The sequence below is a fragment of the Centrocercus urophasianus genome, unplaced genomic scaffold, assembly GCF_019232065.1.
Source record: "Centrocercus urophasianus isolate 14NV4802_14NV808 unplaced genomic scaffold, USGS_Curo_1.0 seq_24, whole genome shotgun sequence".
NCBI lineage: Eukaryota > Metazoa > Chordata > Aves > Galliformes > Phasianidae > Centrocercus > Centrocercus urophasianus.
Genome location: NW_024884800.1, coordinates 10,500,499 through 10,525,913, shown reverse-complemented (window position 1 = coordinate 10,525,913; position 25,415 = coordinate 10,500,499). Strand labels below are relative to the sequence as shown.

At 47.5% G+C, this 25,415-nt stretch overlaps 1 protein-coding gene across 2 annotated transcripts in view; it reads left to right on the top strand.

Moving 5' to 3' along the window:
- Window positions 1–381: 381 nt before the first annotated feature.
- LOC122163736 (gamma-aminobutyric acid receptor subunit beta-4) overlaps window positions 382–25,415 on the top strand; it is a 64,709-nt gene continuing 39,675 nt past the window's right edge. For both annotated transcript variants that reach the window (XM_042825198.1, XM_042825199.1), the window contains exons 1-2: window positions 382–461; window positions 3,949–4,037. In XM_042825198.1, coding sequence (XP_042681132.1) covers window positions 382–461; window positions 3,949–4,037 — 169 coding nt within the window. The remainder of the gene's footprint in view (window positions 462–3,948; window positions 4,038–25,415) is intronic.

Genomic DNA, 25,415 nt, shown 5'->3' with positions numbered 1-25,415 from the left:
TTTTTTTTTTTTTCATTCTTCTCCTTCGTATCTGCATACCTGTGAGATTCGATTTCACATTTTGCTAAGCTCATTTTGGGGCATTTTATTTTTCTTTCTCTTGGGATTTTCTCCATTGCCAGAGGATGTCTCTTGTTGAAAGGATGCTGAAAGGAAGAAGAAACGAATTCTTTGACTGGCACTGAAGGAGGGGGGGGGGGATATTTTTCCCCCACATTTTTTAGTTTTTCTCATTATTCTTTTTCTCCAGGAAATAACTGACTGGGGGGGGTTGGTTTCTTTTTTCCCTCCCCCCCTTTCTTTGGAGGGGGATTTCAGGAGATCCATCCTTCTTTCCCCTCCCCTCCAAAGATTTTTTTTTCATCCTTCGTCTTTGTGGAAATGTGGACATTTCAGGCAGACAGATTGAGTGGAATTGTCTCTGCTTTAGCAGCTCTTTGTGTCGCCTGCTGTGCGCAAAGGTAAGGATTGCGATCCCAGGCTGCAGGGACTGGGGTGCTGATACAGGGCTTGTTTGTTTCCTTTGGGATTTTCTCCGTCAATCTGCGTGTGGGAAAGGGGAGGGGGTCCTTTCCCCAAATTGCTTCCCCCGCTGCCTGTTGTTGTTATTCCCCAGCCCGTGTCATGACAGGGGGAGGAGGGATGCTCATACATGCGATGTGCTGCAGACGGAGCCCACCTCGCAGCCCACTTGCAGCGCATTCCCCCCCCCCCCTCCCTTTTCCCTTTCAACCTGGGGGGAAAACAACAAAACGAAGCATTTTGCTGGGTAATATGGTGTCTGTGGGAGCCGAGCTGCGTGCATACGCACCCGGCACAGGGCTGCCTTGGCCATGCCTGTGTTGCACACACACGGTGCACACGCAGCCACATCACATCCAGGCGTGTTATGCCGTTAGCAGAGCCCAGCTCCGCAGTGCACAGGAGGCGATGCCTACGTCTGTGCCTACACGCAGATTTATGGCATGCCACATAATCATCTGGGGGTGCAACCAGCTCAGATACAGCCCTGCATGCACGCATCCATCTGTGCTGATTGGCTGCACACATGTGCATGGCAACACACGGACAGCACAGCACGGTTTACCTGCTCTGTGTGTAGCCATGTCAATGTTTGCACTGCTTCCCTGCGTGCCCAGGCTGCAGCTATTCCTGGTGCATGCCTTGAGCACTCTGAGCAATCCCAGCAGCCAGAGGCACAGGCACCCATCCAGCCTGGACAAGGTGTACAGAGCACACCTGTTTGCTCTGACACAGGCGTTCCTGCTGCCTGCACACGCAGGAGCCCTCTGACTGCTCCTCCTCACCCTTCTTCTGACAGATGCAGGCAGGTGGGTTTGTACCTGTGTGCTGCGGTGGGAGCTGAGGCATTACTATGCTCAGTCGTGCATGGTAACAGAGCATTCCCATCACACATATGCAGCTCCATGCACAGGCTTGCATATCTATATACACAAAGATTTATGTTCCCATAGTTATAAGCATGCACATGCGCAGAGTCATGCCCACCTTCTGCACACTATTTGTGCATGATTCTAATGTGTATGGACACACGCAGAGACATGCTTAGAAGCAAATGTGTAAAGAGCAGTGCTCACATCAGCAGCCTGTGCTCAGACATGTGTATTTATTTGTATATTTCTTCTGCTTATGTCCCAGACAGACATTCACTTACAGTCTCAATGCACATCTCTGCACATCCTGGGGACAAAACTGCTCTCCCATGTGCACATGCCTCCAGCTACTCCCACTCATTCCTTCCAATAGCACAGTGCGCATGTATGTAGATGTTTGGCTGCAAGTGTGTGTGTGTATGTGAAGCACATGCATACCCACATGGCCAGGGACATGGAAGTCACAAATTCAGCTCACAGGCTGGATGGATGTGCTCCCTCGGCGGATGCAGACCCACATTTGCCAGGAATAGCACTGACATGCAGCTGCTCACCCACAGCTGGGCAAATGCACAACTTGCCTGCTCAGCATGAGGGAAGTGGCTTTTGGGATCAAAAAGAGCACTGACAGACAAGAAACTATGCCCTTGATCACAGTGCCAGGTTTTGCCCTCATGGGGCCAACTGATGGGGAGGAACAAGTCCCTCTATCCCTTTCTCCCCTCTGCCCCTTACCTCATGGCCCCTGACACATTGGCTGCTCTCTCTGCTTTGGTTTCTTTGCCCATATCAAAGGAGTATCACAATTTCCTGAGCTCGTGTCCTGTGTGAGGCAGAAGTGCCTAGCCCCCTGAGAAATGCATACTATATCTATATGTTGAATATGGAGACCAATGAACGTAAAAATCTTTGTGCCCAGCAGTGACTATCTAGAAATGAAAAATGCCAATGGACACTAACACAGTGAATATATATACAAAAGTGCATGGCAAAAACTTGCATACCTGCATAGAAATCCACAGGTGTTAACACCTTTGCAAGCACAGGCACAGTGCTGTGAAAACATCCACCTGCATGCACCTCTCTGGCCTTTTTATGGTGATTAAAACAATGCTCTCCAAGGAAAAAGTAAGGTCTTTGTAAGGTGCCCAGTCAGGGCAGTGCAGCTCAGTCACAACCCTGGCACAAGTGCTGAAGGGTTTGTGCCTGCACCAAAGCTGGGCCAGTGAGGTGTGCTGGCTTGCACTGAACATCACTATTTGGCTGAGAGATCCTTGCACATCCACAGCCTCACTGCATGCCCAGTCCTGCCAGTCCCACATGCCTCCACCCACTCCTGTACAGAGAACCTGGCCCCAGCCAGTGGTACCCATCAATTCCTGTTTCTGTGCACCTGCATATATTGTGTCCACACCCCAGTTTGTCCTCACAACACAACAGAGCACCTGTAGTCCCCACCATGTAGACCTGGATGTCATCACACATATGCATGTATTTGTGCACGTCTGTCACAGCTGTAGCCTTGAGCTCCAGTGTTCTGATGTCTGTGTGCTCATGCAGAAGGCCATGCATGCCCCATACAGTCTGCCCTGTGTGTGTGTGTGTGCAGACACACGGACATGTCAGGACAGACACTGATGTCCAGCAAGGCGCAGGATGGCTGGCAGAGGTAGTGCCATGGTGCGGCTTTCCTTTGACTTAGATGGATGTGGGAGGCAGTGCTGACAGCGAGACATGCTGTTCTGGTGGGTGACTGCAAGGAGCAGTGTTTGTTACTGCCAGGGACCCTATTTCTCTTGCAGAGCAGGGGATGGAGGGTGGCACAGGGACTGAGTTCCAGGTGACAGAACCTATATGCCCCACTGCATAGAATAGGCTCAATATTTTTAGTATCCTCTGCATTCTGGTCTCCTGCCTTTGGTTTTGCTTTGCCTCACAGGCTGCTTTTAGAGGGAGCACTCTTCTCACTGAGATGGCTTGGGGGGGGCTTAAACTGCTGAAGCAGGGGCAGCCCTGCATGGCAGTCAGGGGGCCGGAGGGCAAGGCACCGTGCCCTGGCACACATAGCAGAAGATGGACCCTGCCTCCCAGCTCTGCTTCTTGATTCGCGTTGCTAAGAAGCCATGGTGATGCTGAGTGGCAGAAAACGAATTTTTACATGGCAAAGATTGGCTGTGTGTTATGACACTGCTTTTTCCTGTGCTTTAATAGCATGAAGACATATCTGGGTGCACAGGGAAGCAGAGCTTGCACTGGGGTTGTAGCAGCGCAGCTGTGTGTTGGGGGGCAGGTGTGCAGTGGGGACATCAGAGCATGGCAGTCCATGTTGTGCAGTGTGAAATCAGGGGGAAGGTACCCAGAAAAGCGAGTTGCTGGCCAGGGTGCACTGGGCTGTGGGATGGCAGCACAGGTTGTGTGGTCCTGTGGGATGCAAGAGATCCTGTGGGATGCTGTGGGATATGAGGGATGCTGTGATGGAGCTGGTTGGTTGGGATCCCCATGCATGGGCCTGGGAGCACAAAGGATGACAAAGGTTTTCTCCCTTTTATTTCAGCCCATCCACTGGGAATATTTCTGTGGTGAAAGAGATCGTGGACAAACTGCTGAAGGGCTATGACGTCCGCCTCAGGCCTGACTTTGGAGGTATGGTGACAGCCAATTGCGGGGAGCGGAGCACGGGATCCTGCCTGCACCATGCATCACCCTGCAACACGCTCCCTCCTGCCTTCTCCCTCATGTTTTCTTCTTTTCCATGGTTTCCCTCCTCTTCTCTTCCCACCCTGCCCTCCCTTCTCTTCCTCATCCTTCCCTATCCCTGGCTTCTTGGCCTCCCCAGTGCCTGCTTTGGCCCCTGGCTCAACCGAGCACTGAGCTCTTCAGGGCACGGGCCAACATTCCTGGTCTAAGTTCAATATTACTGAGTGCCACTGGAGATGAGAAGCGTAGAAAAAAGAGGAACTCTATCCTGAATTTGCACTGTCTGCAAACAGATGGGAGATTGTTCATGGTAGGTTGTTTCTGAGGACATTTTGCTGAGACACTCTGGATTTTCTCTACCCTGAACTTTCCTCTCTCATGGACCATAGTTCATATCTCCATAACTTCTGCTGCTCATGGTGCCAGATTTTATAGCTGCTTTCCCTGTGGAGGGTTGGAATGTCCACTGGCAAGGCTGTCAGTTGGTCTGTACCCCTTAATGACAATATGGGATAAAATATTACCTGGAGAGCCTCTGGCCTCATTGTCATTCAGTAGGAGATGGAAGGATCTGCAAATTCCTCTCCTGTGTTCTGTGAACACAAAGGAGAATGGAAGGGATTTGCTCTTTGTCACCGTGGTGGAGATGAAGTATGAAATAATCCTTGGGTACTGTCATACTGCAGGGCACTGCTGAGGTCTATCTGTTGTAAAGCTGCAGGCACTGGAGATCCCACCACTGACCACATGGTCAGAGAGCATCCCAAGAAGGTGGGGGGGTTGGAGCACTCCTCACTTCACCTTCCACGCTTGGCTGTTTTCAGTCTTCTCTGGGTAATGCCAGTTCCTCCTCAAGAGGAGGAATGTGGGACTGAGGGAGCTTTAGCGCAAGGAGATCAGATGTTCTCCAGACAACTGCTGGGAATCAGATTCATTTATGGGCTTTTGAGAGAAAGAGATGCCACAGTCAGTTCAGTGGAGGGCAAGGGAGGAATTTTCTCCTGAAGAGCTTGATCCAAATCTCCTTGAAACCATGGGTAAGGGAATATTGCTGTGTATTTCTTTCTTTTTTTTTTTTTTTTTAAGTCACCGTGGTGACATAAGAGCAGCACAAGGTGCTGCTGGCACTGGCCTAGTGGGGGATGTGGGACAGGGCAATGCTTGTTCCTCCATGGTGCAGCTGGGTGTCACTTCAGTGCAGTGGGGTAAGGCTTTGTGAGCATATGCAAGACAGCAGGATTCCCCCTTCTCCCTCCTCTCCTTTAGATGTGAGATATGGCTGGATTGTTTTCAAGGTCTATCTGGGAAATGTGAAATGCCCCTATTAGCTGACCTGCCCCAATCAGAGGAATTGGTGCAGTCACATTTTATGAGGAGGAGAGAACTGCAGAGATGACATAAAAAAGGTGAGGAAAACCATCTCCTAAGCCACTGAGATTATTATGATACAGTAAAACAGCAAGTGACCTGGCTGCATGAGGGAACAGAGCAGAAGGGTGTGGGGAACTGTGGAGGTCCTGCTCCCCCAAGTCCCTGGGACACTCAGCTTGCCTCTGGGACACACCACCCCATCCTTCAGTCCAGGTGCTGCTACTGGAACTGCCATGTCTGCAGCGCATGGGTTGGGCTGAACATGCAGTGCCTCCTTTCTGACTGTAAAATGGATGTTTTTGAGAAACCATTGCAGTTTATTTGATTTTACCTTGAATTCCCAAAGTACATAATGCATTTTCCTCGCTCAAGCTGAGCAAGAGAAAGAAAGCAGTAGACTCCATTCTGGTACACGTCTCAGTGCTGCCTTTCTCTTGCCCTTCTCTCTGTTTGGAAGTGCAAAATACCCCTCTGGCAGTACCCATTATTGTGCCTTCGGTGCTCAGTGCACAGAGACACCCTAACTCTTAGCATGTCTGGCCCTCTGCTCTTGAGGATAAGCTTCTGTGTGGAAAAATTGCCTCTGCAGCATCTGTAAGTAAGGGAAAGATGGCTTGAGAGGTGGGTCTGAAAACGAGATCATTAGCTTTGTACACCCAAGGAAAAATGGTGAAAGTCTTCTTGCACCATTGCTGTCTCCAGAGCTCACCAGCTCTCTGAGATTTTGGGGCAAATCCATTGCTAGGATAAATCTAGAGATATCACACCAAGACTCATCTAACCTGTAGTGGCTTCTGATCCCAGGAGACCTGAAGACTGTTCTATTCTCCAGGATAGTGCCTATGCCTTGAATGCTGGGCAAGATGGGTGTAAGCCATCTTTGCTTGGGAAGGTGATTACTCTTCACCCATTTGACCTCTCATTCTGAGAAGACCACTTAGGGTGAGTTATGAATGGCCAAGATGACATCTTGGTGGAATGGTAACTCCTAGTTGGAGCTATTGGCCCAGGAGGAACAGCACAAGGCTGTTGTGAGGCTGGCACAGCTCTGACCAAAGTCTCTAATTGGACAGAGAGATGGGAGCAAAGCAGCTCCTCTTCCCTTCTGGAATAAAGGAACACATTCCCCACTTTCACCCTCACACCCTTGGTCCATTACTCTATGCATAACCATGATCTGACCCCAGTCCATCCATAAAGCCAGGCTTGGTTTGAGGCACAGGAGTGCAGGAATCAGCTCATGTTCCCTCCTTTCCCTGGAGAAGAAAGGATTTTCAGCAGAACCAAAGACCTTTGTGCTGCTGTCTTCATTCAAGGGTCCCCCTTGTCCCAGCACCTCCATTGCACCTGGGATGTGGTGCATCAACAGCTCCAAATGCAACTCACAGTTTCCCAGTCCTTTTTTTTTTTTTTTTTTTTTTTTTGAAAGAGAATGAGAACTCTGGCTAATGCCAAAAGGAGGACAGGCCTGCTGGGGATTGCAGTTCACTTTTTAATTTTGAGATGCCTCGTTAGCTCTGGGCCGAGCTGAGTGGCTGAGAAGCATCAGCCACTCACTCTCCTCCCCTCTCCCCCACCCCCTGGAAACCCATTAGGCCGATGAGCAGGTCAGCTCTCAGGGGTGATGTGGTGGCATTGAGTGTGACATGTTCACCTGGGAGCTGAGCTGAACAGGAACAGCAGAAAATGTGGGAAAAAGGGGGAAAGTTGGAGCCATGTGGGGGTGATGGAAAAATCTGGGAGCACCTCCTCCAGAAAGCCATCCTTGGTCAGCAGAGGCTGCCTGAGGGAGTCAGAAGCCAGGAGAAGTGGAGTGGAATGGGTGATATTGAAGTGGATGCTGCATGGACAGCATCCATCCTTGGGGTGTAGGTGATAAACCCTTCTGTGCCCTGGTGAGGTCTGGCCATTCCTTCTTACTTTCCAAATATTGACCCTAGGTAGCATGCCAGGTCAAGGAGATGTGGGACAGTGGCAACATGCAGGGGCAGCAATGCTGAGTTTTCATGGGCTCAGCATGGATAAAGGGCAGGATATCATCACAACACACTTCTAATGGGTTTGGCCAGGATTGTGGTGAGGACCTGGAACAGGTTTGGAGGAAGTATCTGCATGGCAGGAGAAAGATTTAGGCAGTCTTCTGAAGCAGTCTTGGTACTGCAAGAATGGCAGTGGAAGGGAGGGAAGGAGCTTTTTAGGCTGGTGCTGGGAAGCCTACTCAGTTCATGGGAAGCAGGGCAGCTCACAGGGAGACTAAGTGCCCTGCCCTGGGGGATCAGTGGCACAGAGCTCCATGTCTTCTTTTGGGTGGGTTGCAAGCCAGGCTATGACACAGCAAACAGGATATAGCAAACCCCTGTGTAGAACTCGACGATGCTGCAGATCTGTTCTGGGAAGCATCTCAAAGCTACGGGTGGGGAAGAGGGAGTTTTCAGAGCAGTACCCTGGTTCTTATAAGTGCTCTTAGGCGCTTCCTTTCAGAAGCATTAGTACCACAGGAGGGAAAAAAAAGAAAGATACAAAAAAAAAAAAAAAAAAAAAAAAACAACCTAGACAAAGTAAATGAAGACTATCTTGCCCCAGGGTAAAGAAGCCAGTAAAGGAGTGGCAGGAGGATCCCACTTGAGCTCAGTGACTCAGCTGCTCTCTGTTGGTGCAACATTTCCAACCTGAAACTTTGTGAGACTTTCTCTTCTTCCAAGGAGCTAATGGAAAGAAGACCCTGCATGGAATCTTATACAGATTTCAGTCGAAAAATAAGGGGATGTAATTCCCTATTCCTTGTTCCCTGCCTACCTAGAAATGCAGGGTTCCTAGTGTTGCTCCTGAGTGATGTGCATGTTGTCTGAAAATGTGTGGTGAAAAGGGAATGATGGCATATGTTTCCATGTTTCCTATATTTCCATGCCTGTGTGTACAGCAGCTCTCCCCACTCCAGATTTTATTCAAATTTCTCTAAGAACAATTAGGGTGTAGGGGGTCTTGGATCCAAATGAGCCTGAGATTAGGGTTCTTAGCTCTGCTCCTCATCTGCTGTGCAGTATAGACCTGGCTTCCCGCCTTCCATCAACCTTGCCCTGTCTCACCCTTTTCCTTAGACATGAACCCCTCCTTCATCTGCCCTCCCTGCTTCTCCTGCCCGCCCTTCCTGTCCTCATCCCTCTCTGCCTCCATCACACCTGCACCCTCCTGTGGTCCCAGCCTCTTTATGCCTTCTTGTTCCACAGCACTTCTTTCTCAGGGGCAATAAAGGCCACCCCAAGTTCAGTGGGCCTGAGGACAAAATCCTCAGCCATTCCCTGTGTAGCAACGTGGCTTAAAACCCAGAATTGTAAAAACAAATGATTGCTGATATGCATAAAGTGTTGCAGTGAAGCACTGTCAGTAGTTCAGGGCTTGAAAAGCAGCAGGGCTGGCAGAAGCAGCAGTGTTGGCTGGCACCAATGCAGCAGGAGGTGTGGGGCCGAGCCCTGGCCCCCCAGCTCAGCATGGCTGGGAAACAATAGGTCCCAGTGGCACTGTACTGGAAGGATGGGAATTTGGTGCCTTATGTAGGCAGGGCTGGCAGTGTTGCATAGTGCTAAGGCTCCCTGAAAATGTCCCTGTTTTCTGCTGCATATAAGGCTTGGCTACTGTGCTCCTGTTGTGTTGGTTTTTTTTCCATGTAGCTAGTTTGCTTTCACTTTTCTGAGGAAAGAGGGGAAATTTTAGGCAAAATGATTCAGATATTTCTGAGAACAAGCCGAGGCACATATGTGATAGGTTTTTTTTTCTCTTTCGAAATGCTGGGGCTGAAGCCAGCAGCACCCCAGCAGGGCTGGCCCTCGTGCACACACAGCTGCTGCCCAGGGCCATCATCACCCCAGCATGGTGACACTGGCATCCTGATGTCACCACCTCCATCCGTCTCAGTGTGGCAGGGAGGGAGAGGCACCCTGCAAGACGGAGCTGTGATCCTGCCCTTCCAGAGCTTCATCTTCAGCACTGCATCTCTCTTCTCTTCCCTTTCTGTGGCAAAAATGTTAAATTCTCAGAGTGGCCAGATTCAATTTCCTCAGTGCTTCTGAAGTGCCTTCAGCCAACACTTCTGCATGCTTTGGAGCAGAGAACTGGGTCCCAGCAGGATGGCACCCTTTTCTCCATGGCCATCCTTCATTGTCCGCAGGAGAGAATGTTCAGAACTGAACACACATTAACCTGCTGCACTTATATCATCCTTCCTCCCCCACACCCATGGGGAGCAGCTCTGGTTTTGAAAACAGGAGAGGAGTGGAAGAAAAAGAGGTATGGAAAAATTAGCAAACCCTCATGCCATCCAGCGCCAAAGTGAAGACAGATATGCGACCAGGGCTACCAGTAATTCCACTCTTCTTCCTAAGGAAACAGTGTTGAGAAAAGTGTGTCCTTGCTTGGTAAATTGGCTGCAGCTGCTCGGCCCCTGCTTCTTCCCCCATGTATGTGACTTCTGGCTCCAGACCATGGGTCACATCCTCTCTAGGGCTAATCCAGAAAGAAGATGACAACCTCCTGCTGTTGTGTCTTACTTCATTAGCTGAAGTGGCAGGAAATGAAAGGATCCAGTCCTTCTTGGGACATATGTGAATGTTAACACATTGCCACATTATGGGATTTCTTTTTTTTTTTTTTTTTTAACTTTGCTCTTTTTATAGGAAATACATGCTGTGAAAAGGACTTGGAGGCTGTAAAGTCAAATACTCGGGACTTTAGAAAAGCCACACTTGAGGTTGCTCCCTGGCTCTGCATTTGTTCTCCTTGTGAGGGTGCGTGTGGAGGAGAGCTCCAACAACTGCTTCCTCATGCACCCCTCCACAGAGCACCCAGGGGATGATGCTGTTACACATGGAGATGCTCCTTCATGTTCCCCTCACTCAAAAGGGGCACAGGCTGGCAGCATGATAGTGGGCATGAACTGAGGTGGTCATGGCAAATGATTAGGACTGAGCCAGGAGAGGTTGGTGAGTTGCACATCTGATGCAAAGCCTCGGACTAAGCATGCAGGCAACAGCTTATACTTAGGCTTTCTTGTCTGCTCTGTATTGAGATATGCTCCTAACAGAACTAATTGTTTTAGTTTCTGCTGTCAAATATGTAAGAACAGTGTGAATATCTTCACACTTCTCCTCTGAGGAGTCAAAAGTAGCCCTGCTGTGGGGCGCCCAGCCAAAACACCTGATTTTCCAGAATGCTTAGCATTGTTACATTCAGCAAAAGACATGTTCAAAGCATGGTGCCTATTGATATCAGCCACAGCTGTGAGTGCTCAGCCCCATGTCCCAGTAGGCATGCCCCAGTAGGCAATCCATGACAACACATAAGATCTGGGTATAGGACTGTGACAGATCCAGCACTAGAGAACAGGACACAGCTACACAAACAGCTTTCCTTTCCTGAACGCCTCCCCCTCACTCACTGCATGGTGATAAGATTTTCAGCAAGGCAGCCAGGGACCCCACTGACAATATTGTCCTCCTGTATATAATCCTACATCATCCTAAGAGCAAATCCATCCTCTACTGAACGAGGAAGAGGAATGAACAAGAATCCTGTGGACTCTCTAATTAAGAACTGCCTGTATCCATTCAGCAGTGGGCATGATTCCACTTGTGTTTCATCCATCTTGTTTCTTGGGCACAGTAATATTTTAAAATGTTTAGTCCCAACCTCCAATGTGACGTATCTTGCAGACTCCTTGTTGCATGCTGAACATATTTGTGCATCCATCTGTGGCCCCACAAGATCCTTCAGTTTAGGAAGCTCTCGGTGGTGTGACAAAGACAGCAATGAAGATGGGTTCCCCTGACTCTCAGTGAAAAGTAATGTTGGATTTGGGTGTCTGAGCAACCTGAATGCCTGCCCTAGAGAAATGCTCAGTATCACCTAGTGTTATTTGCTAGATTCAGTATCCAGTGAAAGACATGAGGGCTTATTGTTATCCATGAAACCATTATACTTTCAAAGCAACAGACATTGATTCTTCTGTGACAAATCCCATGTAGGACTGCTGCGTTCAGTTGCCCTCCTCTTTCCTTGTCCCCATTGGCTGGTGCAGCCTTTCTGTGCCACTCCATCCAACCCCTGACACAGCCACCATGGCTGGTGAAGGGCTCTGAGATCTCTTTATCTCTAAGAGAAAGATGTCATCATCCTTTTTTGCAGTGTTGATTCCAGGAATTTTGCCTCTTTTCTTAGTCACACATTTTTTTTCTCTGTTATTACAGATTACAATATATTCAAGTTACTGATTGGCATAAAAATTTCCACGATTCTTAATTAATTAACTAATCAAAAGTAGGTAGTTGTTTATAGCTAGTCTGGAGGATGTTTGCCATCTCACCTGGACCCATCTTCCACCTTGATTAACATCTACGTAACACCCAACTATTTCTGAGGCTATTCCTGCTAGTAAGCTTGCATTCTAGGGACTGTCACTACAAGTAAAATGTAAAAAGAGTGCAAAACTCATTAGTACATGTCCTTTTGATTACTCAAAATACATTCCCACAGCCCTAGAGCTGTTCATCGGAGCAGTTTTACATACACATATTGTTTCCTAAGAATCCCAGTATCCCAATGAAGCGGAAGAATGTTTTTAACCCATAGAGCACAAAATATAAAGCACGGGCTGTGTGTACACATCAGTTTTCTCACCTGTGTCTGGTTCAAAAATAAATAAGCAAAAGGCTACTGAAGTGTCAGGCTGAACTGATGTAACACAGTCCTTCAGCCATAGTGACAGCATTTGGTGTGGAAGACTAAGATCCATTCTTGCAGATAGCCCTTGGTGGGGTTTGTTAAATGTCTATTTATATCTTGATATTTCATGTGAAATATCATGCACTTGTTAAAAACATCACTAGAAACATGGACAAGACAAATGATGTGCTTACTGATGGCATAAAGCCCATTAAAGGATTTCACATCATGCATGTGAGATAGGGAGGAATGCTGGATGGTAGAGCCCCATGGCATGAACAGATTTGTCGAACAAACAGGTATTCTATTGATCCAGTGACTGATCCTGTTCCCATTAAATGGAAAGCAGCTGAGCTTGGCTCAGTCAGCCCTTCTTCCTGGGCTGTAGGAGCACCACTATTTGCTTTGAGCAGGGTATGAATTTCAGGCCGCTTTGGAGAACACTGATCATGCAATTCCTATAGGCTATTCTTCTGATTCTGGCATTTATTCTTGGTTCTGTGTCAGAGCTAAAAACTCTTTTTCTTCTCTGATCTTCCCTCCCTCCCTTTTCTGTTCCTTTCTATTTCTTCTGCTCTTTGTAGTCCTGAAGGAATAGTGCCGTTAAGTAATTGTGCACTTAGAGATGTCTGTGCTTGTGACAGGGGTGAGCCTCAGCCAAACCTACCATGGCTTGAATTTCCTTCCCCAGACCTCAGGACCTCTTAGTTCAAGTCTGGGATGGCTTGGAGTACCGTTATGGTTGGAAAAGAGCCTCCGTAAAAATTACATCTTGTTGTTCCATATTTATTCTCCCTCAGTGGTTTCCATGTCAAATTTGCTCAGTTTACCAGTCAAAACAAGATATTTCTACCTGCCAGCTCTGCCAGCTCAGCCTGGGCTCTGGAAACCAAGCTGTGCTCTCTCTGCTCTGGACATCATCACCAGCCAAAAAGGATTCTTGAATCGGGGCTGAGCTGAATCTGATTTTGATTATGCAGGAATATAATTTGTTCTCAGGTGGTATTATGGGCTTGGTGTGACAGATTGCAGCAAGGTTTCTGCGCTGTACAAACATTGACTAACAGATCTTCTCCACTACCTGGGGGCGGATGGGCTTCTGCTAGCCCCACTGTATAACTACAGACACCAAGAGGTGGCAGCCTGCTGGGGGTGGCAGAGCAAAACCTGGGGCAGAGCAAGGCATGGAACTGGGAAGATCTGCTTTCTTCTGTTGCTCTTTATTCAGAAGAGCAGACCCAAACACTGTCAGTGCCATGGTCCACTGTTTGGTCACCAAATAGTCTGTGAAACCTGCAGAAGGAATGGGTACATGTACCCTTCTTTTGCTGTAGAGAAATGTCCATAGGAAGGGCCATAAGAAAAGCGCTGACATGCTTGTGGGTATTCATTTTGTTCACAAATAATTCCCCTCCTGGTAGACAGATCAGGAGAGTATTCCCCACAGCCTTTTCAGAAAATAGAAGATTTTGAACAGACATTGGCTGAATATTTGGAAAATAAGGCATGAGGCAGATAATGGACTCACTGGGTATGATCATGCCATATGCTAGAGAAATTGGGAAGGGTGTCCCAGATTTCACACTAGTTCCAGCCTCTGCTGTTTGTGTGCTTCTGAAATGACCGTCAATGCCTGCAGGAACAGACACCCTGCCATTCCCTGCCCAGAGCAAGTCTCAAACATCTGAGCCAGCAGGGTTATCTCGGCCTTTAAAAGCAGTAGTAAGCTTTTGTCTGCTATGCAGACCAATTTTTACCAAGAACAACGACCCAGAAGTACCACATCTTGTCCACTTCCTATGACAGGTGATGACAGAGTATCATACAGTGCCAGTGTTTAGAACCAAGGCTCATCAGGAAGCTGGGAAGTAAGAACCCCAAACTGCCCTTTCCCCTTCCCTGGGTCATAACTGCAGTAGTGCTGTGAAGATATGACACGGTAGTGATGGTTTGGTGGTTTGTCTAGGTGTTCTTAGTGGTCTTTTCTAAACTTAATGATTCTGTGATTCAATCAGGCAACCCACCTGCAGCCTTCTTTCTTTAAGCAGCTTTGCATTAGTGAGACCACAGGAGAAGTCTCTGTCAGGTTTGGAGAAGTTCATGTTTTGGGTAAAGGCAGGTCCAGCTGAGCACTGTGGTTCTACACTGCGAAGCTCAGCAGGGAATGCACAGTTGCCAAAGCTCCAAGTGTAATACCAGAGGCTTCTCTCCAGGACAGGAGGCCTCCTAGCTTCTATGTGGGACCTTGCTGGTGGAACATTGTCACGTGAAGAAAGAAACCTCCTCCAGACAGGGAGAGGAAGCTCCACAAGGCAAACAGGCTGTGTGTTATGTCTGCTGGCTTCTGGGGAAGGGTCTCGGGTTGGCAGGACGTTTTTAGAAGAGAGGGAGAGGATATGTGATGATCTGAGTTCTTATTCTCCTTTCATTTCAAAAATAGAACATTCATCAGAAGCTCCTCTACATGTTGTTTTTTTCTTTGTTGCACCCTAGCTCCTTGCTAGGATTTGAAGCTGGAGAGAAAAAAGTGATGAGTACTCAAGTTAATAATGTGTGATTATTATGTTGATGAATTGACGGAGATGAATATATATGTGAAAGCTCTGCAAGATTTGCTCATCCATGCATCTTGAGTGAAAGCAATTATTCTGGTGAACAAATGGCGGTTGTATCTCTTAATAATATGTGCTGGGGTAAGGGATGGCCTGGGAACTTTGGTTCTGATGAATCTCCAGGACAGTTTTGCAAAATGATAATTAGCAGAATGCTGGAAACACCAGCTTGGGCATTAGTCTTTCAAAACTGACCGACTTACAAACTTGGATCCTTCTTCCTATAGCAGTCTTTCAGTTCTCACTCATCACCTATGTTATTAAGATTTTCTCTGTCTTCATGCTGGAGAAAAAGCACATTCCTGACCAAGAAACCGGGAGATAAAAACATACAATCCCATATCTAACATTTGGAAGGAAAGAGGCTTGTTTGCCTGTGCTTTGCTTTTCATGATTTCTAACTCAGGCTCAGGATTTCAATGTGAACTCCATTGTATTTTCAGGCCTGACTCACCGCTTTTTTTCACTGGCAATACTTGCACTGTAAATCATCCTGACCTTCACTGTGCATAAGCCTTGGGCACAGTGTGACCCCAGAGCTCTACCTCCAAGATGATCTACATACCCAGGAAGGTAGGGGAGGGAAGGGAGCAGGTGCGTGATACTGACGGGTGGTGGTGGGCAGCGTCCGAAGTAAGCATCAGCTAAAGCCCTAAGAGCAGTGTATTGGGAGGGACGAGCTAGGCACTGAGAAAAGCTGTATCTCCACCAAACACTTGACAAAGGTAACAAGGAAGGAATGGCCATCTCCCTCATGGGGACCCCAACCACTGAATTTGCATCATGTGGTGGTATGAAGCACCACCAAGAAGTCACCTACCGACAGGTATGGCATCGGGCACAGCAGGGCTGTCTCTACTGTCACTGGAGGTCTCAGCCCTGAGTATGCTCTTTGCATAAGTCTGATGTGTCCTGACCTGGCCACTGTGTTTCTTTCCTTTTTTTTTTTTTCTCCCCATGCTGTGCACATCCTATTGGATTCATCCAGAAGTTAGAGACTGTGGTATTCTCTAAAGACACAAGTCTATAAAAGTGATGAGAAAGTGTGACTAACTCCTTAATGACTGGAAATAGAGGGAAAAGGAAAACACCTTCTTGTTGTCACTTTGATAAAAATGTCAAGTCCAGATATTTTGTTGTTGTTACAAATACTTCCGAGACAGAGTAATGGATTTGATATGAATGGAGAAGCTTGTGTTAACCCATTTAAATTAATTTGGTTCGGCTCATTTTCAGCTAAGGGGATTAGATAGCTCAGGATTTGGTAATGTATGAGAGCATTTTCCTAGAGAGGTCACATACTCACATACAGCCCAGGTCTCTAGTTGTTTGGAGGATGATGTTTCCAGTACATCACAAAAGCAAGCCTCTTCCATGTAGGAGCATTCATTAACAAAAGCCCAGAGCTGAAAAGGTAGATCAGGACCTTTGTGCTCTGAGAGGTCAGATGGATGAGGCAGACTAATGGGTAATGTATGAGAAGTTTCTACAGCTGCCAGCTGGTGTGATTGCTAAATGGCTAAATGGCCTCAACTTTGTACCACCATGGCAGCCTCACCCAATGGGAGGAGGTGGGGTGGGATGCCCCCCTTATAGCACTCCTCCTGGCTGTGTGTAGGAGGACAGTAGTTTGGTGCTGTGGTCTTCCCAGCTGTTTGCTGTATTCCTGCCTGTTGACTCTCCTGCTGCAGGAGAGTCATGGTGTTGTGCATGCAATACTAGGCTTGAACCCAGTGGATAAGGATTCTGCTCCCTCTTGTGTGGTTCAAAATACTAAATGTCTGTGGATGATGCTTTCTAAAACTCTACTCTTGTCTGCTAGTCCTGGAAAGGCAAGTAACTAGCAGTGGGCTAGGAAATGGGAACCAAAGGCTTCCCAGCCTATCTGAATTGGGAATTGGGTAGCTCTGAAAGCAGGAGGATGATGATGGCTCTGAGAGCACAAAGGATACCCCAGCTGGAAGTGTAGATAGAGCAATGAGGGCCTGAGCAAAAGCAGAAAAAATGGATTCCTCCTGAGTCCTCCCCAGCTTCCTCAGGTGAATAGAGCTCTGCCCAGCTGCTGTGCAGGCCTCAGGGAGATGCACTTGCCTGCCAGCATCTTAGCAGAAGTAGGAGGGAGTTTTATCAGGTGGAGAAATGTGGAGGTGGCTAATCAGTGTGGGTCTGATGGTTCTTGCTGCTGGAGGAAAAATACCTGGCTTCAGTTGATGTGCTGTCAATCTACAACAAATACTTGTTTGGGAAGCTCTGTTGCCTTCCCACTACCACTTTTGGAGGGGTTTAAGAGCTGAGGGAGTCTGGGAAATTCAGTACCTCTGCTTTTTCTAGAGCCAGCTTAGTATAACTTCAGGGAAATGTGATGTTTTACAGAAGCGCCCTTCTCTGCAGAAAGCAAAGATGTAAAAGCAAAATCCTTCAAACAAAGTATTTACTCTGTAGAATGCAAAGCCAGGGATCTGTCTGAGTGTATGTGCCCTGGACAGGGAGGATGGGTGACTGATCCTTGGTCTGACAGTACTGCACCTTCATCTCCTGATGGCTGGATCTGCCTTCTTGGCCTTGCAAATAAACCAATGTCTGTGGCATCTCTGCAAAGTAAACTTGCTGTAGTTTGAGCTGGGTGTTGCCTATTTCAGGGGGTGGGAAGTGGTGTTCTTAGGTTGCTCTTTAAGAGTTTATTGCTTGAGTCCCACTAATGATGTCACCTTTCTATCTGATCTAGTAAGGTGATTCAGCTTTGTAGGTCTGTATTGAGGACAAATAATTTATGATAAACCTGAAAACTTCTTTTCCCCCCAATTTTCTGTAATCTTACCAAGCATGTATCACTCAGGCAAGAGATAAGCCTGGCTTTGGAAAGCTACCCTCCTCACTGAGGGAGAAGTAGCTTTAAAAACGTCTCCTGAATACTGGACCAGGTCTCTCCCAAAACCAGATCATATTCTGAGAAGTTGTTGATTTTTCTTAATGCTGAAAGTCCTGTGTGCATGCACAGGTGCTTTGCTGAACTGAGTCCACCAGTTGTACAAGAGTTGTGAGGTTGATGTCTACTCTCTTGTTCCATTTTTAAGCCTGTACATTGAGATCTTGTTTTTATTCAGCTTGGGAAGCCATCTAGTAATATCTTTTAAAGTCAGCCTTGATTTAGCTTGCTCTGTAATCCTTCGATACCTCTGGGACAACCTTTACACTGTTTTTGCAGCCGGTTGATTGTTGTCTCTCACTTCCAAATTTCCATGGGATATTTGCAATATCCCACTCTAATACCTACTAATCCATTAAAAATACCCATGAGATAGATTAGGTAATCCACTGTGCCTCACAGATTGTGCTTGACTGTGCTCCTTAGCTCTCTGCTTTCCCTAGAACAGTCGCAGAATGAGTGTTACATCTGCAGTGGGAAAGCATTGTTCCTCCAGAAGGATCCCTCAGCACTGGCTCACAAGCAGGCACAGCTTGCTTGAGAAAATATTCTCTCCACTCACATCTGCAGGGACAGCTTCATTTGACAACATAATAGAAGTGTGGCAGCTATTACCAAGGTTAACTGATAGGGTAGGTCTGCAGAGAGCATCATGGGGTAGTACCCGAGTGGTCAGATATGCATACTTTGCAAGTGGTGCATCTCTTGGCCCTTTGCTGAAAGATCAGCTTCAGTGCTTACTTGGAGGTAAACCTGTCTCTTACCTAAGCCTTTGAGTTTTTCAGTATTTGGATATGCCAAATACCTGTTCAGGAAACAAACTAGCCCAGCCCTCCTGGCTCATGGGCTGCTAGTGTCAGGAGGACGTATGACTTAGGAAAATATGTAGTTTACTTACTCGGTTGGAGCAGAGTAGTGTGGGCTGGAAATCCCCATTAGCCTCCTCACACAGGGTTCTGCTGTGCCTGATCTGATTTGGATAGATGGAAGCCTAGGAAGGCTAGGCACAATCTTGTTCTGTGTGAAAGCTCAAGATGTGCCAAGCCACGTCCCTAATGAAGCAGGCAAAACGCAGCGAGGCTGCCAGGCCTACCTGGAGAGTGGCTGCAAACTCCATGAGTCAGTGGTGGTGGCTATCCCTCCCACCTTGCAGAAGATTAAATCCATGGGGAAGCAGCAGGCATGGATAGATCTATATATTTTGGACACCAGGGCTCTGACTTCCAGCTCTAGACTACCACTCTTTATTCATGTGAAGCAAGAAGATTCCTGAGCACAAGTCCCTCTGTCTCTGTTTCTCCACAGTGCAGCAGATGTTGTAGCTGTTAACCTGCCATGAGACCATCTCTCTTGTAAACTACAAAGCTGGCTAAAAGGCAATTGTCATGGTACAATTTTCTCCTGTACATCCAATGGATATCAAGGAGTGACCTGCGAGGAGCAGCAGGGGAGTTTTGATATCAGCCTCTGGATGCATGATAGCTCACAGCAATGATGGCTGTTGTGCTGATCCTGGCAAGTTCACTGCACAGCTATCAGATGTGGATGGGGGAGAGGTCAACAGTGAGTCATAGAAATAAGAATTAAAAAAAGAAAAATGTTTGGAGGATGTTTAGTTAGTATTTAAACCTCAACTTTTTCGAAAAGTTGAAGTAAGTACTTAAGAGACCCTGCTGATCTTGGCACTTCCAGATGTCACCACAAATCAGAGATGCTGGATGAAAGCTGCTCCCAAAACGTTCGTGCTTTCATGATATGCGGTCAACTTTCCTTGCTCATCCAGCAGGATTAATGTGTACTGAATCATAGAATGGTTTGGGTTGGAAGGGACCTTTAAGATCATCTAGTTCCAATTCCCAACTATAGGCAGGGACACCTCCCTCTAGACCAGGTTGCTCAAAGCTCTATCCAGCCTGGCCTTGAATGCTTCCAGGAAGGGGGGCATCCACAGCCTCTCTGGCCAGCGTGTTCCAGTGTCTCGCCACCCTCCCAGTAAAGAATTTCTTCCTGGTATCTCATTTAGATCTACCCTCCTCCAGTTTAAAGCCATTTTTCCTTGTCCAGTCGCTACCTGCCCATATAAAAAGTCCCTCCTCAGCTTTCCTGTAGGCTCCTTCAGGTACTATAAGGCTGCTAGAGTCTTCCTGAAGCCTTCTCTTGTCCAGGCTGAAGAGTCCCAGCTCTCTTAGCTTGTCCTCATGGGGGGGGGGGGGGGGGGGTGCATACTGCATTTGTACCTAAGCTAAAAGGAAAAGAATGGGAAAATTACGGGAATCTTCTTCATGATTTGATGTATTGCATGCTGGGATGGCATCCCCTTGTCTGATAGGACAAGGAGAAATGGTTTCAAACCAAAAGAGGGAAGATTTAGACTGGATATAAGGAAGAAGTTTTTTACAATAAGGGTGGTGAGGCACTGGCACAGGTTGCCCAGAGAGGTGGTGGTTCTCCATACCTACAGACACTCAAGATCAGGCTGTATGGGACTCTGAGCACCTGATGGAACTGTAGGTGTCCCTGCTTATTGTGCAGGAGTTGGACTGGATGATCTTTAAGGGTCCTTTCCAATGATTCTATGATCTTCTAGACATTCTTCCACTAACTGCTATAGCAGAGCCTTGAGATTCAACAGCACAGCCATTATGCAAATAACAATTTGTAAACTCCTCCTACAGTCCTCCACTGTTGTGGAGGGAAAAAACAGGAACACTTTTATTCCCCTGGTGCTGGCGGTAACTATGGGCGACTCCCCTGCGGTGAAACTGAGTGTTCAGGCACTACATGGGACTCTAAATTATCTTCTGGGAAGATGTAAAAGAAACTGTGGAATAGTATTTGGGCTGAAAGCTGTTCTGGATAGGACAGAGTGGGATTTCTTGGCAGCCTGCACAGCTGGATCCGGGCAGCAAGCCCTGGTCCATTCTGTGCCACTGATTACCTGGTAGCTCTCTCCATCTAACTAACAGTGTCTGTCAGCCTTGTATAACCAGCTCCTCACTGCACACAGCAGTGACGTAGGCCACGGTTTTAAGTTGTAAACATAAAGCCAGGCTGCCCTGAGGTCCAGTGCTGAGAACAAAGCAGGGGCAGTGGCTTGGACAAGCCTTTTCCTGCAGAAAGAGCAAGTAGGCACTGAACAGTTCTGCATTCAGCAAAGCGGGAATCATATTGAAGGAAAAAGTCCTGGGAGTGAAATTTATCTGTGTGCTGGTCTTGCCTTTGGCAAGCCTGAGAATATTCTAATTGGAGGTGGAAGACGGGAGGAAGTTGGGAGCAGAGGAATCGTTGAAAATGCAAGTAAAGCACTGCAGTCCCATAGTGGCATCTAACAAGAAACCTTGCCCTCTCTGTGTCTGCCTGTATTGCCCCGCTTTTGCAGAAACACTTCTGCCAGCCAACACAGAGCAACCTTGTCTGGGACTTGCTGCTTCTGGGCTCTAGTGCCACTGCTGTCCTCTGGTTTCTCTGGCATGGAATGGCATGCACAGAGCATTATGCCTCATTGTATGGTGAGGCACAGACCTGTTCTTTGTACAGATTTGGTGTCTGAAAACTCATTTTCTCTGGCTTTCACTCAGCAGAAGACTTTAAAGGAGTTCTAATGCTACTGCAGGAATCATAGAACCATAGAATGGTCTAGCTTGAAAGGGACCACAATGATCATCTAGTTACAACCACCCTGCTATGTGCAGGGATGCCAAATACTAGACCAGGCTGCCCAGAGCCACATCCAGCCTGGCCTTGAATGCCTCCAGGGATGGGGCATCCACAACCTCCTCGGGCAACCTGTTCCAGTGCCTCACCACCCTCTGTGTGAAAAACTTCCTCCTAATATCTAACCTAAACCTCCTCTGTCTCACTTTAAAACCATTCCCCCTTGTCCTATCCCTATCCACCCTCATAAGCAGCCATTCCCCCTCCCGTGAATGTGCTCCCTTCAAGTACTGGAAAGTCTCCCCGGAGCCCTCTCTTCTCCAAGCTAAACAAGCCCAGTTCCCTCAACCTTTCTTCACAGGAGAGATGCTCCAGCCCTCTGATCATCTTACTAGCCCTCCTCTGGACCTTCTCCAAGAACTCCATGTCCTTCCCATATTGGAGGCCTCAGGTCTGGATGCAGTACTGAGTCAAGAGTTGAGTAGAGGGGCACAATTGCCTCCCTCTCCCCACTGGCCACCCTTTTTTTAGTGCAGCCCAGAACACAGTTGGCCTTCCGGGCTGCAAGTGCAACTGCTCACTCATGTCCAGCTTCTCTTCCACCATGACTCCCAAGTCCTTCTCCACAGGGCTGCTCCACCATCTGCTCTGAAGAAGATCTTCCCTGTTTGTATAAATGCCTGGGATTGCCCCAACCCAAATGCAGCACCGTGCACTTGGCCTTATTGAACCTCATTAGGTTTTCATGGGCCCACTTCTCCAGGCTGTCCAGGTCCCTCTGGATGGTTTCCCTTCCTTACAATGTATCGACTGCACCACTCAGCTTGGTGTCATCCGTAAACTTGTTGAGGGTGCACTCAATGCCACCGTCTGTTGCTGATGAAGGGCATCATCCTGAGGGACACCGCTTGTGACCGATCTCCACCATGACACAGAACCATTGACCACAACCCTTTGGCTGCGTTCAGACAACCGATTTCTGATCCGTCGAACAGTCCATCCCTCCAATCCACACCTTTCCAATTTAGAGAGAAGGATGTGGTGAGGGACCACGTCAAAGGCTTTGCAGAAGTCCAGGTAGATGACATCCATCGCCCTTCCCCTATCCACTGAAGCCATCAATATTGTAGAAGGCCACCAGATTGGTCAGGCAAGATCTGCTCTTGGTGAAGCCATGCTGTCTTGAATCACCTCTTTGTCTCATACGTGCCTTAAAATAGCTTCTAGGAGGATTTGCTCCATGATCTTCCCAGGCAATCTTGGAGACTGATAATGCCACAGGCAGGGTGCAAGCAGGCAACACTGGGATATGCATATATATGCATATATGAGATTGGATGAGCCTCACTCTTGGCCAAAAGACAGTGCTACATTCCCTCTCTTCTACATGCGATGCACTTGAATGTTAAGAACAGGGCTGCTCCATTGATATCTCTGAACTCCTACTCAAAACAAGCAGGTCTCAGGATGGGAGCAGTGGGTTTGGAGTGGTTTCTGGACAGCAGTATACCTAAAGTGGTTTAGGAGAATGCTATACATTGGAGGTTGTTTTTTTCCCCCCTCTGTGCTGATGACATGTCATCTTTACTTCAGGGTCTGGCTACCATCCTTTAAAATAGAGATGTAGACAAATTGGCAAAAGGCCAGAGGAGAACAGCACTAATTGTTAGAGCTTTAGAAAACATGACCTCCAAGGAGAGGTTGGAGAATTCAGGTGCATTTAATCTAGGAAAGACAGTATTAGTGGGGGAGGGAGAAGGATGTCATGGTTTCTCAGTACATGAAAACTGTTGTCAAAGAAGGATGATTGATTTATTCTTTCACTATCATTGGGGGGGAGGGGGAGGGTGGGAGATGATGAGACAATCAACTACGCTTGTACTGCAGAGAAGGTTTAATTTGGATATTCAAGTAAAGCTTTCTCATTGCAGTCAAATGCAAGAGATTGTTCAGGGGTGCAAGAGAATTTCTGATACTGGTGGTTTTAAAGAAAGCCTCCACTAAAGAAGTTTTAAGTCTGCTTCTGTGAAGGATGTGGGCTGTGCCACCTCCCAAGATCCTTGTCAACCCTTTGTTCCTGTAGTTTGGGCTGGAGCGTAGTCTTGAGGCTGAAGCCTGTCCCTTAGCAACTGCAAGCCTTTGCTGTGCCAGCAATGGCAGGTTCACATACTCAGAGATGCAAGAACCAGGCTCCTCAAAGCACTGGCTGTAGTTTATAAAAGTGATGTGGCTTTAGTAGATAATAAGTTACATTTGACTGCTCACTGTTCTTGAGTCTTTGACTGTTTCTATATTGTAGTTGGAAATCTAATGGCAGAGAAATCCAAACTTGCTCTAGTTTAACTTTCTGGGCTAGGAGTGAAGAAAGGGCGATGTGAACCATGGCGCAGTCCAGCTGCCCAAGTCACCATATTGTGTTTGGAGGCACATTACATACACTGAATTTTGTGCTACAGATTTTGCTTCCTCCTGCAGCTGAACTACAAGGCTGAAAACTGGAAGAAATGCCTTGATCCAGGCTGCCATCACCCCTGGCTGCAGTGAAAGCAGACAGGCTTGGGAACATGATCTTTCCTCTGCAGTTGTGCTATAGGGATTGCTTCTGTAGCAACACGATGCTGGGTTCTGGGGCTTTAAAACATTATAAAATAAAATGTGAAAGTAATAACTGGTTGCTGGAAAAATATTGCAGATTAGCACAACTTGTTCTCTACCTTGGCTGTTTTTGTATTTGACAAGTATCACTTGCAGAAAAAGGACTGATTTTATTATAACTCTTTTGTCTGCTTTCCTTCCAACTTCCCCTGAGAACATTTTTCACAGACGTCAAACTGCTTTGAGGACAAAAAGTTGGTGACTTCTCCAGTGGTGGTGAGAAATGGAGATGCATGGCAGTGCTGTTCACTGGTGGAAGAGGCAGTTTCTCACTGTCCCTCACTTGTGAACTTGCCTACAAACCTTTCCAAGGCATAAGCATTTTCTCTAAGGGCTAAAGGTCTAGTTTGCAGATAAAAGCATAAATCTTTAATATCAGGTTTTCTTTTGCATTTTTCAGATCTGCAGATGCAGAGCTCTGCCTTTTGAACAAATTCAGATGACGTTATCCTGTATTTTAAATACCCTACTTTTTGCATCCCTCTTGCCTGAAGCTATTAACATTGGCAGAATTGATGTCCTTTGTTTATTCTGTGTACTACTTACAGCCTGAATGTTGGACAGCAGCCGATCTAGTTTCTCTCTGGGCTGTGGTAAGAGGTAGAGCAAGTATTTTCTGCTGGCTGTGTATGCACGTGTGCTGTCCTGAGGAGGTGGAAGGGCAGTCTTCAAGTTAGAATGGAGGTAAAATGGCTTCCTGGCAATCAAGCCAAGGGTAGATCCAATATAGATCTTTGCATACCTTCATCTCTGGAGTGAGTTGACAAATCCATATCCCAGGGGATGGAAGTAGCTCATGAAGCTTCCCACTTGCTGTGATGGATGGGGTATAGAGGTCTTGGCAGTGCCCAGAGTGGCCACTGGGAACATTGCTGACTGGGCACAAGCGCTGGGTGCGGGTGAGCACAGGCTGATGGGGAGCAGCACGATGATATCCGCTCCAGCACTTGTCTTGGAGCTGGGAGTTGGAAGGTCTGGATCTTATCCACAGCTCTGACACTGAGTCACTGCATGACCCCAGGCACTCAGATACCATGGTGATGAACACAGCACAAATGTCTAGACAGATAGATTAGATTGGATAGTCTCTGCATTTGACAAATATTTGCATATCACCGCTGTCAGTGCTTCCTATTGCCACTCGGGCCGGTTGTTTCAGTGGGTCTCTTGCATGGCAGGGGTGAAGAAAAGCTGTTTTTTTCCCTCTCACCAAGAAAGGAAAGGACACCTGACCACAGTACCACATTCACCAGTATTGACAAACTGGAAGCAAAGAAGACAGCAGGGCATCTCTTGGAGGAAACAACACTGGCATGCAGTGGGGCTCAGAAGTCAGGAGCTGGCTTCTCCCCAGCTCTGCTGCAGCCCTGACACAGCCCCATCTTTCCTCTT